Below are 18750 nucleotides of genomic sequence, written 5' to 3'. Positions count from 1 at the left end.
CCCCCCCCTTGAAGGGAAGGGAAGGCAGTTTAAATTGCCTTCCCTTGGCTTGCCTGGGCACCCCACAGCTGCCGGGAGCCCGGGCAAGCCGGCCCTTGAACAGGCCAGGGAAGGCATCCCTGATCCTTCCAGCCCACCCCCCCCTGCCTGCCTGCTTCAGAGTTGCTGGGGGGGGGAGTCACTCTCCAGGCCTTCCCTCTGTAGCCACGCACACAGAGGTTTTGGCTGTAGTGGGCGTTGCCAACTCTGAAGCCAGCCGGAACTCCGTTCCTGTGCGTTCCTGCCCAAAAATATCCCTGGCGATAGATATTCTGACTATTGCAATTAAAATAGTTATTATACTGGAATGGACTTCCGTCAGCCAAGAGGGACTTATCTACCTCCCTCCTTCCACTGCAATCCAAAATATCCCCCCTGCTACCACTGTGCTGCTCCTGGAGGAGAGGGGACACCCAGGAACAGCTTTGGGGTGGGTGGGAATTGGAGGTCTGCTGTATGAAGTTGGATCAGTGAGACAGATACGGCTGGACAACATATTAAACATAGGGTGACGGTGAGCGATACACTCACTATCTTGCCTGAAGTAAGCGAATTATGACACATTTTGAGAATTCTCACCTAAAGTAAATGAATAATAAATAAAGCTGAAGACTAGGGTGGTAGGGAAGGTCGGTGGGTGGGAAGAAGAAAAGGCAAGAGAGAAAGGGGAGAGGATACAGGGCTGCCAGGAAGAGGGGAAAAGGAAATAATGTGTGGAGGGGGATAAAAAAACGAAACGAGGTGATCCTGCAAGTTCTTGTGGCTTTCCCACTTGTACTTATATGCCATTTCCTGCATTATGTGATATACCGTATTTAATATTGTATGCTTTGTTTTAGATTTCTGTAATCCTCACCCTATCACATTGCTTATTAGATTCTCATCCTGTTGAATACATTGACATACATTGTGTATGCCTGTTTGCTGTATCTAAGACCCTGTTCCCACTGCCTTGTTTTATTATACTTATGTAGTACTTGCTTCTGCACTGTGTAACACATCATGACAAATAGTTTGTTTCAGATTTCTATAATCCTAGTCCTTTTCCTTCTTTTTTTGCTGTCGAGTCACAGCCGATTTGAAGTTTAAGCAGACTTCAGAGGACGGCGGAAGACAGGAAGGCCTGGCGTGATCTGGTCCATGGGGTCGTGAAGAGTCGGACTCAACTGTGCGACTGAACAACAACACAGCCGATTTATGGCAACCCCGCATGGTTTTCAAGGCAAGAGACGTTCAGGGGTGGTTCGCCATTGCCTGCTTCTGCATAGCACCCCTGGTATTCTTTGGTGGTCTCCCATCCAAATACTACGTAGGGCTGACCTTGCTTAGCTTCCAAGATCTGATGGGACAGGGCTGGCCTGGACTCTCCAAGTCTACTCCTATCCCATTGCCCATTGGATGTCTCATCCTGTTGGTTGCAGGTGGCTCAAGTGGTTAAGACGCTGAACTGCAGGCTGTGGAAGGTCAGTAGTTCAGCAGTTCGAGACCCGAGTGTGCCGCATGACGGAGTGAGCTCCCGTCTCTAGTTCCAGCTCCTGCCAGCCTAGCAGTTCGAAAGCAAGAAATTGCAAGTACATAAATAGGTACCACTTCAGTGGGAAGGTAACAGCGTTCTGTTCGCCTTGGTGTTTAGTCATGCTGTCCACATGACCACAGAAACGTCTTCGGACAGTGCCGGCTCTTCGGCTTTGAAACGGAGATGAGCACCGCAACCCTAGAGTCGGATTCGACTGGCTTTCGAGCAAGGGAACCTTTACCTTTACCTAATCTGCCTTGAGTCTCAGTCAGAAGGCAAACGATACATAAATTAATTTTAAAATCCTGTGTCTTGGATCTAAGCCACCTTTAGTAAGACCCAAAGAACTTTGGTGTTACCTTTGGCAAGCCACTCAGGACGCCACACACTTTTAAAAATATTTCCAAGCCTAGAAGAGCTGCCCAAAGTGGAAGGGTTTAAACTGCGGTTTAGAAAACCCTCCAGGAAGTCACTCTTAATTGAATGGGCTTGGCTGCCCTGCTCTGATCATTCTTTGCTGTTTTGAACTGGGGACTGAGTCACCTTCAGTTGCATTAAAACTCCACATTAAAGTAAATGACGTCAGGAAAATACAATTGCAAGCGACTCTGTGCCAGCAGAGAAACAGCTGGCGGCTGCAACCGTCTCAGACTAGTGGTGGCATGCCAATCTGAATTTTTCAAGAGTCCAGAGGGCAGCCGTTTAATTGTTCCATGCGGCAGTGTTTCTCAACTGGTTCTAGTTTGCAGATCAAGACACTTTTTCTTATTCTGGGCCATGTTTGTTTTCTCCAAACAAACAAAAGTATATCCTAATGTTTCTACAACATGCTATCCAGGTCTCCCGCCTGAATACTCTGACCACTCAATTGGAACCTTTTCTGCCACTGAATTAATATTTTTACAAGGATAAGAATAAGAATCACCCAAAGAGCCAAGAGTCCAGTAGCACCTTAAGGACTAACAAAATTTGTGGCAGCGTATGAGCTTTCATGAGTCACCGCTCACTAGAACAGACTCACAAAAGCTCATACCCTGCCACAAATTTGTTCGTCTTCAAGGTGTTGGAGAAGACTCTTGAGAGTCCCGTGGACTGCAAGGAGATCAAATCAGTCAATCCTAAAAGAAATCAACCCTGACTGTTCCCCGGAAGGCCAGATACTGAAGCTGAAGCTCAAATACGTTGGCCACCAAATGAGAAGGGAGCACTCACTGGAGAAGACCCTGATGCTGGGAAAGATTGAAGGTCAAAGAAGACGGGGACGGCAAAGGATGACATGGTTACACAGTGTTATCGAGGCAACAGACATGAAATTAAGCAAACTCCGGAGCACGATGGAAGACAGGAGGGCCTGGCGTGATATGGTCCTTGGGGTCGTGAAGAGTCGTGAAGGGTCGGACTTGACTGTGCGACTGAACAACAACAACAACAACAAAGGTGCTGTTGGAGTCTTGCTCTTTTCTACTTATCTGAAGAAGTGAGCAGTGACTCTTAAAAGCTTGTACCCTGCCACAAATTGTGTTAGTCTTTAAGGTGCTACTGGACTCTTGCTCTTTTCTACTGCTACAGTCTAACACGGCTACCCATCTTGATCTAACTTTTGAGATTATCTCAACGTGTTTCCTAACTTATCTGTGGGGAAGCAGCTGGGAGAATGGTGCAAGTCAGTTCACACTGTGGATTTTATGGTACCTTCTGCATAGATTTATGGCCGTTTTATGGCCATTCAGGGGTGACTTTGCAGTCTGTTAAGTTGGCCCTGGGTATTTGAATGTGGTTTTGAGTGTTCCTCAGTGTTGAGAAAATGTGGAGCGAATGCCAAATGCAGAACCAGCCAAAGTTGTTTTGGTGGCCCTGAGAAGTTTGTATCATGAATAGGCCGGTTCCAGGGGTAATTTCCTGCAGAAGCACACAGGAGCAGAGCTCCAGCAGTAGAGACCAGGGGGCGGGCACATGCAACAAGCCCCACCCCTTGCTCCCAGCAGCCCTCAGTCAGAGCAAGAAGCAGCCAGGTAAGTTGCAGAGTCCCCCCCGGCCCCCCACTCCAAAACAGTCCAGTGGCACCTTTAAGACCAAGCTTTATTCAGGTACAAGCTCTCCCTCCTCTGTGAGGACAGATTTGCACGCCCCCCCCCCATAGCTAGCAATCCAAAACAGCCCAGTGGAGCCTGAGCGGTGGGTGTTGCCTTCTGACACACTTCCGGTGATGTCAGGCAGGGGGTGGGGCATATGCAAATAAGTTATGCTAATGAGTTATGCTAATGAGCTCTCGCACCTCTTTTTCTACGAGATGACCCCTGGCTGGTTCACATGGTACAACATTCTCAGGGGGCCAACAAGTAGGGTTGGTGATTTCCAGGTGGGGCCTGGAGTTCTCCCGGAATTATAACTGATCTCCAGGCGACAGAGATCATTTCCCCTGGAGGGAAAGGCTGTTTTCCAGGGTGGACTCTATGGCAGGATATCCCACTGAGGTCTCTCCCCTCCCCAGACTCCAGCCCCGAATCTCCAGGAATTTCCAACCAGAGCTGGCAACCTTAGGTAGCAGTGTGGGTGTGACCCCCATTGTCACATTGCCTCTTTTACTTTACAAGACTAAATGGGAGCCCTTTATTTTGGGTGGTAGAAAAACCTGCTCCTGGCTCCTAGTGACCTCCCTGTCGTGGGCAGCTCCCTTCCCTCGGGGCCCCAAACGGCAGACTGGACAGATATGTTTTGTTTATTTATTTAAAACAGTTTTATGCCCTCTTTCCACCCGATCAGGGTCCCCAAGGCAGCAAACATGACAAAATTTGAACAATTAAAAACAAAATTTGAAATTATAGAATGATTCCATCAAAATACATAAACAGACAGCACCAGAGCCAGAGAGAAGGGCCAGTATCTATGCAGTGGCTCCAGATCCAGATCTCCTAAGGCGTCTTCCGCATTGTCATTTCTGTCACTCCTTTGTCCCCGTTGCTTTGCCCCCCCCCAGGGGTCGTTTCATGGAAAAAGAGCTAGGGGAACTCATTAGCATAACTCATTAACATATGCCACACCCCCTGACATCAGGGGCCGGCGGTGGACCTGCAAGGCCGGCGGGAGTGCGAGGAAGCCCCACCAAGGCCCTCCCTGGCCCCAGGCAGGCAGGGGTGGGGAGAGGCGGGGAGGAAGCAACTTACCCTCCCTCTTCTCCTGCCTCCTCCTGGCTGAATGAGGGCTGGAAGCGAGGCGGCCGGAAGCAGGGGGCGGGGCTTCATCGTGTGCCCCGCCCCCGCACCTCACCCGGGGGAACTGCGATCCCCCGCCATCCCCCCGAAATGACCTCTGCCCCCCCTTTTCCACATGTGTTTTGTTCCTTCTGGGACTACTAGAGAGAGCAAAACATATGGGGAGGAGGAAACCCTGAAGCAGTAGGGTCAAAGGAGAAATAAAAATTGGCAGTGTGGAGAGTTATATTAAAGTGTGTTGGAATAGCCATGCTATCTCATAAATGTTTATTCAGAAGTCAAGTCCCATGGAGTTCATTGGGACTTACTCGTAAATCTGAAAAAAGAGCACTATCGGAAGGGAATGGGTTTTATTCCCAAATGAGAGCCAGTGTGGGGTAGCAGTTAAAGCGTTGGACTAGGATCTGGGAGGTCCAGGTTCGAATCCCCACTCATGCCATGGAAACTTGTTGGGTGACCTTGGGCCAGTCACACACTCTCAGCTAAGGTTGCCAGCTCTGGGGTGGGAAATACCTGGAGATTTTTTTGGGGGTGGAGCCTGAGAAGGGCGGGGTTTATACAGGGGAGGGACTTCCGTGGGGTATAATTGCCAGAGTCCACCTCCAAAGAGGGCACTTTCTCCAGGGGAACTGATCTCTGTTGCCCGGAGATCAGTTGTCACTTGTAATCCCAGGAGATCTCCATCCACCACCTGGTCCTAGAGGTTGGCAACCCTACTCTCAGTCCAGTGTACCTCACAGGGTTGTTGTGATGATAAAATTTATTATTAATTAGATTTCAGTTCCGCCCTTTCCCGAAGGCTCAGGAAGGAGCGGAGAATGATATAAGCCACTTTGTGGGGTGGGGAGAGATGCGTGTTATAAATAAATGAGAATAAAATAATAAAAATTTATTCCCAAGTACAGTGGACTGTACCCGTGATACTAGAATTTTATTCCCCTGTAAATCTGTATAGGATTGCAGCTCTAGCGTTACCAGGTCCCCTCGGCCATCGACAGCAGGGGGGGGGGGTTGGAACGGTTGCCAGTTTGGGAAACTCCTGGAGATTTGGGGATGGAGCCTGGGGAGGTCAGGGACCATCCTCCAAAGCATCCATTTTCTCCAGGGGGAACTGATCTCTGTCATCTGGACTCTGGAGATGATGTGTACTTCCGGGGGATTTCCCAAGTCCCCACTTGGAGGCTGGCATCCCTACTTGTGCCAGAGGATGTAGTGATGGCCACAGGAATAAACAGTGTTAAGAGGGGGATTCGATAGATTCCTGGAGGAGAAGTCCATGAATGGCCCCTAGCCATGGTGACTGAGGGGAACCTCCACATTCAGAGGCACTAAGCCTCTGAATCCTAAAGCCAGGAGCCAACACCAGGGGAAGGCCTCCGTCTCTATGCCCTACTGTTTGCCCTCCAGAGGAAGTGTGGTTGGCCGCTCTGTTGAGACAGGATGCTGGACTAGATGGACAACTGGTTTGATCCTGTGAAGGCCTCGGCCTCTGTGCCCTGTTGTTGGCCCTCCAGAGGAAGTGTGGTTGGCCGCTCTGTTGAGACAGGATGCTGGACTAGATGGACAACTGGTTTGATTCTGTGAAGGCCTCGGCCTCTGTGCCCTGCTGTTGGCCCTCCAGAGGAACTGGTTGGCCACTGTGAGAGAGGGGATGCTGGATTAGATGGACCCCTGGTCTGATCCAGCAGGGCTTTCTTATGTCCTTATGAAAGCCTCAGCCTCCATGCCTTATGTTCGCCCTCCAGGGGAACTGCTTGGCCACTGTGCGAAACAAGATGCTGGACTAGCTGGACCACTGGTCTGACCCAGCAGGACTTCTCTTATGTTCTTATTGTCAGCCAGCCAGTAAGAAACGGGGCAGCCTTGTTGCCGTTCATCCTAATGTCAACAGGGATGGGGGAGAGAGAGTGTGTATGTGTGTGTGTGGGGGGGTTTCGGTGCTGCGGCTGTTTCTCACGTCGCTCCGGCCTCGCTGCGCGAAGGGGTTAAACCCTGGGACAGGGGCGGCCACAACAATGGCCCGCGGCAGAGCAGGGATAATCCCGGCGGCCGCTCCTCCCCTCGCTCCCTCCCTCCGGGGGCTGCCAGGGAAAAGCTGTGCGCCACTCGCCCAGTGGGCCGCCGGGGAGCCAGCCGCTCGGTGGGAGCCGCGGCGCAGGTTGATGTCTCATCAGTTGATTAGGCAGCCCTGCCTGGTGCGCCTCTCCCGGTCTCGGCGGCGGCGGCGGCCGCAGCGAAACTTTCTGCTTCTTGCTCCCCTCTGCAAAGCCCTCTTTGCACTTTGCTCCTCGGCCATGACTCCTCCGAGGACGCGCTAGCGGCCCCGGATCTCATTCATTCCTCCCCCCGCATCCCAGTTCCCTCTGGCTTTGCAATTTCAATCCTTTTTTTATTATTATTTTGCAAAAATCAAGCATCCGTGAAAATGGCGAGGGACAGGAGCACGGGCGGGATCCGAGGGGCGCCGGCGATGCCTTTCGCGCTGTGGCTGCTGCTGCTGCTGGGGGCGGCGGCTCCCCGCGGCTGGGGGCAGCCGGTCTCCTTCCACGCCGATGTGAACGGCTACAGCTTGCACCCGCCCTACTTCAACCTGGCCGAGGGCACCAGGATCTCAGCCACCGCAACCTGCGGCGAGGAGGACGCCGGCGCCAAGATCCCCAGATCCGTGGAGGATTTGTATTGCAAACTCGTGGGCGGGCCCGTGGCCGGCGGCGACCCCAACCAGACCATACAGGTACTTATTTATTTCTCCCCTCTCCTTCGAGTTTAGGGTTTTGCACGGTGCCCTCCTCTTGCACGAGTAGCAGAAAACATGCGCTTCTTTGCGCCATCCCATCTCTTAGGCCGGTGCGAGGTCTTCAAAGGGGGAGGGGAAACTTTAATTTAGAATGATTACCACCCCCACCCCCCGCATCGGAGACCAGATCTTTAACTCCCCGTCCCACCGGTGCGGGCATCTTATTAAACGTTTACGAGTTCGCAAAAGCTAAACCGGTTAGTCTTCGAAGTGTGCAAGACTTTTGTTTTGCTTTCGGTGCCACAGAGTAAGAGAGCTCCCGCACTGAAATAGTAGAAAAGAAAGGAAGAGTCCGGTAGCACCTTAAAGACTAACGAAATTTGTGGCAGTCTATGAGCCTCCGTGAGTCACTGCTCACTTCTTCAGATACACTCGTGAAATACAACCGCGTGAGCAAGAAGCACTTGTCGCATCTTTCTCTGTCCCCTTCCCCCCCACCCCTGCCCCGAGTTTGTTTGTCTGGTGAATTGATTCTGAACTAATGGGACAGGCGCACAAAAAACCCTGGGGAAAGTTGTTCAGCAGTATGTGTTGTGCGCATGTTTGCACTCGGAGGGGCATGTTTGCTTTGTGCTTCATAAAGTGCGCTTTTGAGCCGGGTAGGGTAGGGTGGGGTGGGGTGGGGGGCATTGAATGGAGAGTACCTTTGTAGTAACTCTCACTGAATCCTGTTTTATGGGAGGGTGTGTGCGTGTGTACATTTACTCTTCTTCTGTGCACATGGTGATCACAGACAGCACACTGGCTAAGTGGTGACTTCCCACCGCCTGCATATCTATCGCCACTTGGTAAGTTACCTGCCTTGGCCAGCCAAGTGATGTGGCCGCTCGTGGCTAGATCAGAAATCCAGGAAACAGCGAGAGGTGGGTGGAAAGATGATCTTCACCACCAAACCAGGTCTGTACAGATGTCCAGTTTACCAAGCGGTTTCAAGTTACCGTGGGTCAATTGCTCTGCAGCTCACAGGGTGAAGTATCAGAGTTCTGCATTCCCCTGTACACATCTGACAACAGCATGTGCTCATGGTACCCTGCCCCCCTGCTTTGAAAATAAAGCACGTAGTTTCATTTGCTTGTTTCCAGGAGTTGTCAACCTCCAGGTGGGGCCTGGAGAACCCCCAAAATTACAACTGGTTTCCAGACTGCAGCAATCAGTTCCCCTGGAGGAAATGGCTGGGCTCTAGAGCATTATATCATCTGAGGTCCCTCCCGTCCCCAAACCCTGCCCTCCCCAGGTGCCACCATGAAATCGCCAGGAATTTCTCAGTCATGAGATGGTGACCCTATTCATTTGCAGCAGGTACTTATCCTGCTTGCAAAGTCACCCCTGAACGGCCATAAATCTATGCAGAAGGTACCCTAAAATCCGATGATCAAAGAAAGCGACATGCAATGCAGAGGGGGGAATTTCTGTTCCAAAGTGGGTTTCGTAAAACAACGGAGGGAAAAGCCAATGCAGACTCAGCCTTTCTCACTGAAAAAGTGCTTAAGTTTGGACTGGGCTGGAAAAAAATGGGCTGATGTGTTTCATACTGCAAGCTCATACATTAATAATAATAATAATAATAATAATAATAATACTGCAAGCTCATACATTAATAATAATAATAATAATAATAATAATAATAATAATAATAAATAAAAATAAAAATTGTTCTTTGTGGTTAAAACGCATTGCATGAAGTATCTCCTTAGAACAGCTGCAGAAGCTGTTGTCACACCCTGTATTCCAGGCAGGGATGCTAAGCCATTGAGACTTTCTTGAGGCCACCCAGTGAGTTCACGGCAGAGGTGAGATTTATTTGAACCAGGGATATCTTGCTCCACACCTCACTTCCTTAACAACTGAAGTCCTCCACTCACACAGCTGTTCTGAGAACAGCTCAGTTATTGTGTGTGTATGGGGGTGTGGGATGACCCAGTTTTTCAGAGTGGCAGTTCCCATTAGCAGGTTTCCAAGCAGTTTTTCCTTTCCTACCTTCTCAGGAATGGGAAGTTTAAAGGGTGTGTTTCCTGAAGATTTCTAAACAGGGAAGATTATGTAGAAGATAACAGATGAACAGGAGATGACTTGTCATCAAATGATGCGGGCTGTCAAGAGACATCTTGGAACTGTTTTTAAAGACAGGCGGGTTTTTTTTCCCTCTGGGAAGGGGAGAAGAACTCAGCAGAGTACAGTGTTTTTACCTGTACCATGCTTTTGTCACATGCGTCACATACTTGGCTTCAAGAGCTATTGCAAACAGTCTAGAGTGTGCATTTATACTTTATAGACAAAAGCATCGGAGCCCTCTAGGTTCCTGCACCATTATTTTGTAGGTCATTACATTGTGTGTGTGGCAGCCATAACGTCCCAGGCTGGCCTAGTCTTGTCAGATCTCTGAAGCTAAGCAGAACCGGCCATGGTTAGTATTTGGATGGGAGACCCCCCCCAAGGAAGTCAGCCAAGGGCTGAATAGGAAACCACCTCTGCTCACCTCTTGCCTTGAAAACCCCATAAGGTGGAATTTCGTGGGGTCGCTGTGAGTTGGTTGGAACTCCACAGCACTTTACCTTACCTAAAGAGGGCCAGTTTGGTGCAGTGGTTAAGTGCGCGGACTCTAATCTGGGAGAACCGGGTTTGAATCCCCACTCCTCCACTGATGATGTGACCTTGGGTCAGTCACAAGCTCTGGCACAGCTGTCCTTGAAAAAGAGCCATTTGTGTCAGAGTTCTCTCAGCCCCACCTACCTCACAGGGTGTCTGTTGTGGGGAGGGGAAGGGAAAGGAGTTTGTAGGCCCCTCTGAAACTCCAAGTGAATCCAATCTCCTCCTCTTCCTCTTCTTCCTCTTCTTCTTCTTCGTGTCTGTGCAAAATCAAGGTAGTCTAAAAAGACACTCTTGAGAATTTTCTAAAGCAGCTCACTTAGTACACTGGGCTGCAAACTCATTTTGCCTCCTGTGAAGAAGAAGAAGAGACTGGATTTATACCCTGCTCTTCACTACCTGAAGGAGTCTCAAAGCGGCTGAGAAGAAGAGAAGAAGAGATTGGATTTATACCCCGCCCTTCACTACCCAAAGGTGTCTCAGAGCGGCTTACAAACTCTTTTCCCTCCCCCTCCCCATAACAGACACCCTGTGAGGTAGGTGGGGCTGAGAGAGCTCTCTTGAGAACTGCTCTTGAGAGAACAACTCTGAAATAGCTTGTGATTGACCCAAGGTCATACCAGCAGCTGCATGTGGAGAAGTAGGGGATCAAACCTGGCTCTCCCAGATTAGCGTCCACGCTCGTAACCACTACACCAAACTGGCTGCGTGAGAGCTGGGTGGCTTGTTCAGCAGCCCCAGTGAATGACGTTTAAGGGAAGTAGGGATCCGTTTTGTTTGTTAGAAGCAGCTGGGCATAAAGGTAGAGTTCTGTATGAGAGTTTTCACCTCTCTTGAGACTTCTCCAAACGGGAATCAAAGGAAATGCACTGAAAGAGTCTCTAAAATAAAGGAGGTGCCCGCTTTCTTTGCTTTGATAGCAGAAAGCTAGCTGTGTTCATTGCGCAGCTGGTGCTGTTACTGGGCTGATTCCATTTGGTGGTGTAGAGACTGCCATGCATTCTCAACCCGCAAAGTTTGAAGATGCCTTCAGTACACTTCCAAGTCCTAGTTTGGAGAGACATTTGAACAGAGCTGGAGGCATAATTGCCCCTAATACACTGCGTTTATGCACACTAGTGTCTCTTGTCTCTGGTTTATAATAATATAATAATAATAATACTTTCCATTTATTAATCGCTTTCCCCAGTGGGCTCAAAGCGATGTACAGTTACTCAATATAGACAAGGGACTAACAATGTTTGTAGGGGATAGGGAAGACAACATATATTCATCTTTAATTGCACGCGCCGTCACTGCCCGGTGTAGACGTCTTCTGGCTTGGCTCCGTTGTTTTCCGCACGGCTGCTTGCTGGCCAGGCTTCAGGACCCGTATGTCAATCGCCACACTGTCATCGCCTGGCCGGAACATCCACTGCAGGGATTCTTTCATAGCTGAGAAGCTATTCCACCCTCCAAGCCTTGACCAGGATGTCCGACCGTCAGCTAACATCCTCCCACAAGGGAGATTGGCGTGTCCACCCTCTCTAATGAGTGGTTCCCATTTTATCTACTTGCTGAAGCTTTCGAATCGCTGGGTGGACGATGAGCTGGGGACAACAGGCTGGCTGCTCACACCAGCGCGGGGCTCGAATTGACACAGTTCGGATGTTAAGACAGTGGGATATACCCACTGTGCCACCGCTCCCCTTTAAATAGGTTTGGCGGGTTTTGGAAGTGTGACAAAAACCTGCAAAGCTATAAACAGCCGAGCATGTGCTGCTTGGACAACGATGCCCAAGCTGAAGGCATTGTTACTCCTAATGTACTGTATTTGCCCATCCCAGTGTATCTCTCGTCTCTGGGTAAACAGGTTTGAAAAGTTTTGGAAGTGCTACGAAAACCTGCAGAGCCTGTAAACAGAGCCGAGCATGGGTTGCTTGGACAATGATGCCCAAAATGAAGGCATCATTACTTCTATTTGACCACCCCAGTGTCTCTTGCCTCTGGATAAACAGTTCTGGCAGGTTTGGGAAGCACTACAAAAACCGGCAAAGCTGTAAGCAGAGCCAAGCATGCACTGTGTGAGCAATGATGCCGGACTTATTCTTGTGTTCATCTCTTCGGAAAAAAATAATGATCTCCCTCTAGCCCTAAGCAAAGTGCAATGAATTTTGGGAATATAGGTGTGAAGAGAAATCCTCAGGCTCTTTAAAGGAATGTGGGTGGGAGAGAAGGGTGTGTTAAGGATAAACAATTATTACAGGCTTATGTCAAAGTAAACGTCTGCCGAGACCTGACTGAAAGGCCACATGCACCCGGGGCTAAGAATTTCCTAGGAATGCAGATGGCAAAAGCGTACTGCTGATCGGAATGACTTGCGCTTGGCAGAGAGTTTAATGGCCTGAGGACATCTGGGAAGGAGGAGAGACCAGTCCTAAGGAAGGGTTTGTAAAAGGCGAGGGGGGGAAAGAGCAAGTGGGCTTTCATTTCCTTGAGTTTCCCAGTATTGTTGTAAATCCCATGAGGGCAACCAGAGTACTGGGGAATCAAATGTAATTCGAAACCTCCTCCAGTTCCCCTCCCCCAGCCATGCCCCAGCCATGCCCCCCCATTGCAACCAAGAAATCAGAAGATTGAGACTCAGAAGGGCAGCCATGAAGAAGCTAGAAAAGTTTAATAAGCGTAAGGATGGCCCCGGCCACATGTGCCGGAAAACGCGCGCTCGCGGGGGGGGGGGAAGGCGTGGATATTTGTGCCGTCGCATTCTGACCTGCCATAATGTGATCAGATGCGATAGCGGCACACCGGGGTTTCGTCTTTCGGTGCGCGCTGCAAAGAGGACGGCCGGAGGGAGTAGGCGCACGCCGGCGCGATCACACCGAACGAGTCTGTCTGCAGCCCGTGGCAAACCATTTGCTAGTAGATCTTTGCAGGTACTTTTTAACTGTGCATCTTTGACGGCACGCCACGGGTTGGCCACGGGTGCACTATGCTTGCCAGATGTTGCGATGTGACCGCGCCCCGAAAATCCACCCAGCATTCGTGCCTTTCACGCGGCAAATTCTCCGTGTGACCGGGGCCGATGTGTTCTGGCAATCCAGATCAAATTAATTCACGCTGTAGTATTCCCCACTGCGATCGATGGGTGTGAAAGTTGGACGATGAAAAAAGCTGTCAGGGAAAAAGTTGGTCCATTTGAAATTTGGTGCCAGAGGTGCGTTTTATGGGGACCATGGACCGCCAAAAAGACAAATACGCGGGTTCTAGCCCAAATCAAGGCTGAACTCTCCCTAGAGGCTAAAATGACTAAACTGAGGCCGTTGTAGTTTGCTCACATTCTGAGAAGGCAAGACTCACTGCAAAAGACAGTAATGATGGGAAAAGCTGAAGGCAGCAGGAGAAGAGGAAGATCCAACATGGGATGGATGGACTCCATTAAGGAAGCTATGGCCCTCAGTTTGCAAGACCTGAGCAAGGCTGTTGACGATAGGAGGTTTTGGAGATCATAAGCCGGCACTTAACACACACGCAGAAACCACTGTGGTTTCTCCTGGGTTAGGAAGTGGGATGCCAGTTTACCTCTGTAGAAGTTCTGGCAGAATTATGTCATCAAAGACGTCTGTCCCTGCCAGTAAGCAGGCAGTGCAGAGGAGAAACATTCTGGTTTTTTTACATTACATTTGCAATTTATATACCGCCCCACAGGGCTTTTTTTGTAGAAAAAGCCCAGCAGGAACTCATTAGCATAATAGGCCACACCCAACAGCAAAAAACTCAGCCTATTAGGCCACACCCCCATGCCTTCCCTTGGCTTGCCTGGGAGCCCCGCGGCTGTGGGGCGTCGGGAAAAGCCGGCCCTTGGACAGGCCGGGGGAGGCATTTAAATGCCTCCACTATCCTTCCAGGGGTCCCCCTGGCCCGCCTGCCCCGGAGTTGCTGGGGGAGGGGTGTCGCTCCCCAGGCCTTACCTCTGTAGCCACGCACACACAGAGGTTTTGGCTGTAGTGGGCGTGGCCAACTCTGAAGCCAGCCGGAACCGTTCCTGTGCGTTCCTGCCCAAAAATAGCCCTGCCACCCTATCCATGAGGCTCAGAGCGGTTTACAGACACAATTTTTATCTAAGCTAGGAGTACAATGGTAAGGGGAGGGTATTATTCCTAACTAGGCACCTAACAGCAGGATCTTTCTTGGATTCGGCGGTAGTTTTGTTTCTGTTTTGTGATCTGTTTCTGTTTTGTGATCGGAGTTGGAAGTAAGTTTTACAATGGTGTATTCATTCTGAATTTTCAGAGCTTTTAGCTGGTTGGACTCTTCAGCTCCTTTAAACACTCATAGGGGAAGATAGGGAGGCACATTTAAGAGTTGTTGCCTTTTCCCCCCCTTGTACATGGGCTAAAAGTAGTGACCGTTTTTTGGAGGGGGAAATAAACCATAAGGCAACGGGCAACCAATCTTAACAGAATTAAACCTCCCTTCCCCAGCACTGTAGCTTCATATCAGCCTAACCCTGTGTCTGATTTGGAGGTTAAAATATGTGTTGCCATGCTTCTTCAACATCATGTGTAGTTTAGGCCTGAGCCTGTCTGTTGCAGGGGACAGTGACACAATGACAAAGGCTCTCCTGCTCTTCCACCCCCATTTTTTTTTTGCTGAATCGTGTTCTGTAGAAGGTCTGTGCCAGATCTGAACATCGCAGGACTGTTCTGTGAAATACACATTGCTTATTGCCAGTGCCGTTCAGTTAAAGTAATGAGGAATCTGCAGCTAAAATCTGGGAAGAACTGTGCCTTTCTGTCAGCAGTTTCGCACCCACTCCGAGCAATGCTCCCTCTAAGCTGTGGAGTCTTGTGAGCAAAAATTCTACTTTGTGAGCTACTGGCATTAAAGTTGTGAGCGAGCGATTTGGCATAAATTAGTTTGCTCTGGAGCCACCCTTCTTGAGTGAAGACAAAAATGTTGTGAGCCGGAGGCTAAAAAACTGTGAGCTAGCTCACACTAACTCATCTTAGAGGGAACACTGACTCCGAGGATTTGAAACCGGGTCTGAATGACAGGGAATGCAAAGGTACCTGAAATGTTGATGCTTATGCCTTAGATCGCCCTGACCTGGATGGCCCAGGCTTGCCTGATCTCTTCAGACTTTGGAAGCTAAGCACGGTCAGCTCTAGTTAATGTTTGGATGGGAGACCCCCAAGGAATACCAGGATCATGATGCGGAGGCAGGCAATGGCAAACCACCTCTGTTCATCTCTTGCCTTGAAAGCCCTATGGGATTGCCATAAGTTGGCTGCAGCTTGATGGCACTTTCCGCACACACGCATTCCTTAGTCAAGTGGAAGAAGTGAAGATGTGAGCAGGGACTCACAAAAGCTCATACCCTGCCACAAATTCTGTTGGTCTTAAGATGCTACTGGACTCTTGCTCTTTTCTACTGCTGTTGTTGTTGTTCAGTCGCACAGTCGAGTCTGACTCTTCGCAACCCCATGAACCACATCACGCCAGGCCCGCCATCCTCCGGAGTTTGCTCAACTTCATGTTCGTTGCATCGATAACACTTTCTAACCATCTCATCCTTTGCCGTCCCCGGCTTCTTTGACCGTCAGTCTTTCCCAGCATCAGGGTCTTCTCCAGTGAGTGCTCCTTTCTCATTGGGTGGCCAAAGTATTTGAGCTTCAGCTTCAGTATCCGGCCTTCCAGGGAACAGTCAGGGTTGATTTCTTTTAGGATTGACTTATTCAGTCTCCTTGCAGTCCAAGGGAGTTCATGTCTTGCCACAGACAGACTAACAGGGCTACCCATCTTGATCTGTGTTAGACCAGAGGTTCTCAACCTTTTGTATATAATGTCCCACCAATCACTCCTGTCAAAGCATCTGAGTCCCACCAGAAACGAGATAGAAACGAGAAGCCCACTTTGCCTAAGGACGTTCATACATCTACAAACATTCTGTTGCTGCATTTATCATTTACCATAAATTGTAAAGACATCAAAAATTGCAGAAGCGCAGCAGATAATCCCCGGCAGGTAGGGCCAGCAGGAAGTGGCACATGAAAGATACTTCCTGGTGGGCAGCAGGAAGTGGGGATTAGTAGGGGGGATTAGGAGAAATACCAGTTGTCCAAGGTAACTATTAGCATGCCAAAAGGTCACAGATGGCTAATCCATTGCAGGTACTTCTTGTCACACTCACAGGTGTACATAGGGATCTAGGGAGAGCAAATTCTTAGTAATTGTTACGAAAACCTACCTGGACTAGTGTGTTCCACTGGTGGTATGTGTACCACTTACAGTTACAGCAATCTGTAGGAGAACACTTTAACCTTCCAGGACATTCAGTGGATGACCTCAAAGTAGCTGTTTTATTACAAAGGAATTTCAGGAACCGAATGGAATGGGAAATTGCTGAATTACAAGTCGTTACAACACTTGGAACAAAAACCTCCCCATGACTCAGCAGGGATATAGGATTTTTATCGCATTACACATGCTAACTCATACAGTCCTCACATATGTATTCTCAGCAAGAAAGACTATAAATCCTCTGTATTTTAGTGTATTTCTTTTGCAGAATAGTATATCATAATACTGAATTTAATGCAAGGGATATCGGGTTGTTTGAGATGGATGTAGGGTCAAGTGCCTTCTGCGCCTGAGAGGAGAGAATGAAGATTCTCAGTTTGCTTCCCACAATTGGAAAAGACACCTTTAGACATTCGTCTGCGAGTCTGACATATTTATTGCTTTACAACTGTTGACCTTATAACCTTAACTTGTTATTTAGTGTCACTTTGCATATCTTTGTTGTTGTTGTTCAGTCGCACAGTTGAGTCCAACTCTTCGGGACCCCATGGACTAGATCCCGCCAGGCCCTCCTGTCTTCCGCCGTTTTGCTCAATTTCATGTTCGTTGCATCAATGACACTGTCTAACCATCTCATCCTTTGCCGTCCCTGTCTTCTTTGACCTTCAGTCTTTCCCAGCATCAGGGTCTTCTCCAGTGAGTGCTCCCTTCTCATTGGGTGGCCAAAGTATTTGAGCTTCAGTTTCATTATCTGGCCTTCCAGGGAACAGTCAGGGTTGATTTCTTTTAGGATTGACTGATTTGCATATCTTGTTACATGTTAATTCACTGTTCATTCTCTGGCTATAAATTTGAACCTTCCCTGCCATTCTAATGCATTTGATAAAGTGTGCATACACACCTTGAATAAACCTTTGTTGGTCTTAAAGGTTCTAAATTTGTTCTTCAGTTACCAACTCCGGGGTTTGGAAGTTCCTACAGATTTTGGGGGTGGAGTCTGGGGAGGGTGGGATTTGGGAAGCGGAGAGAGCTCAGCAGGCTAGAATGCCATAGAGTCCACCCTCCAAAGTAGCTGTTTTCTTCAGGGCACCTGACGACATGGACTGAGTGTGTGAACTGACCCAGACCATAGGTAAAAGGTGTAAAGGACTGTATGGTTCCCAGAACTGCTGCCAGTGCCTCATAGTCTCATCTGAAGAAGTGTGCATGCTCACGAAAGCTTATACCCAGAATTAAACATTGTTGGTCTTAAAGGTGCCACTGGACTCAGACTTTGTTCTGTTCTTTCTCCATTGTTATTCTAGGCCTTTCTGAGAATCTGACCGTGGTAGACGTGAAAGAACTACTCAGATTTTGGCACGGCTGAAAAACGGATCTTTTGTGTATGTCTAAATAAGACATTTTGGGAGGGAAGGGGGCATGGTATAGGCCAGTCTTGCTGGATCTCGAAAGCTAATCAGGGTTGGTACTTGGAAGGGAGACCACCAAGGACGTTGCTGCAGTGGAAGGCAATTGCCAACCATCTCTGCCTCTCACCTGCCTTGAAAGCCCCTTGATGGGGCCACCATAAGTCAGCTACGACTTGATGGCACGTTACACACACAGACAGATCATTTTTGGCATTGAAAGCTGGGATAACCAGTGGTTTGGCCAGCCTAGCGCTTTAGGGAATAAGGGCCACTAATCTGGGTTGTTAAACCCAACTGAACATTAGCAATAATTGAAGGTATTTCATGTTTCGTGGCTTTTTCGTTTAAAAAGGAATCCAGGTTTCTCCCCCAGATGATTAGAACATTAGAAGCCATGTTGGCTCAGGCCAATGGCCCATCCAGTCCAACAGGACCAACACTCTGACTCACACACAGACCCAGGTGCCATGCAGGAGGTCCATCAGCAAGGCCAGAAGCCCTCCCCCTGTGGCCCCCCAAGCACCAAGAATACAGAGCATCATTGCCCCAGACATAAGAACATAAGAGAAGCCAGCCTACCTAAGGGACTGCCTTTCCCCACATGTTCCCCCAAGGGCACTACGGTCAGGGGAGCAAAATCTCCTGGATGTTCCAGGCCCCCGGACCATCAAATTGGCGACGACCAGGGCTAGGGCGTTTTCGGTGGCGGCTCCTATCTGGTGGAACGAGCTCCCAGGGGAGATCCGGGCCCTGCAGGACCTAGTACAGTTCCACAGGGCCTGTAAGACGGAGCTCTTCCGCCAGGCTTTCGAATAGGAGCCGCCACCATTATTGTTCCACCATCATTGTTCCACCAACGCCTAGGATTTCCGTATATTACTACCGCTGGTGCAGGCATCATTGGAGGGA

At 49.3% G+C, this 18750-nt stretch overlaps 1 protein-coding gene across 1 annotated transcript in view; it reads left to right on the top strand.

Annotated features, from left to right (window-relative positions):
- The first annotated feature begins 7179 nt into the window (after positions 1 to 7179).
- Positions 7180 to 18750, top strand: part of LAMA5 (laminin subunit alpha 5) — a 317451-nt gene continuing 305880 nt past the window's right edge. The window contains exon 1 of the mRNA XM_015425665.1: positions 7180 to 7501. Within this exon, the coding sequence (XP_015281151.1) occupies positions 7193 to 7501 (309 nt within the window). The 5' untranslated portion in view covers positions 7180 to 7192. The remainder of the gene's footprint in view (positions 7502 to 18750) is intronic.

This window comes from Gekko japonicus, unplaced genomic scaffold, assembly GCF_001447785.1.
Source record: "Gekko japonicus isolate JY-2015 unplaced genomic scaffold, Gekko_japonicus_V1.1 scaffold1202, whole genome shotgun sequence".
Classification (NCBI taxonomy): Eukaryota; Metazoa; Chordata; class Lepidosauria; order Squamata; family Gekkonidae; genus Gekko; species Gekko japonicus.
The sequence above is the reverse complement of the archived record's forward strand: the minus strand, read 5'-3'. Positions and strand labels throughout refer to the sequence as shown.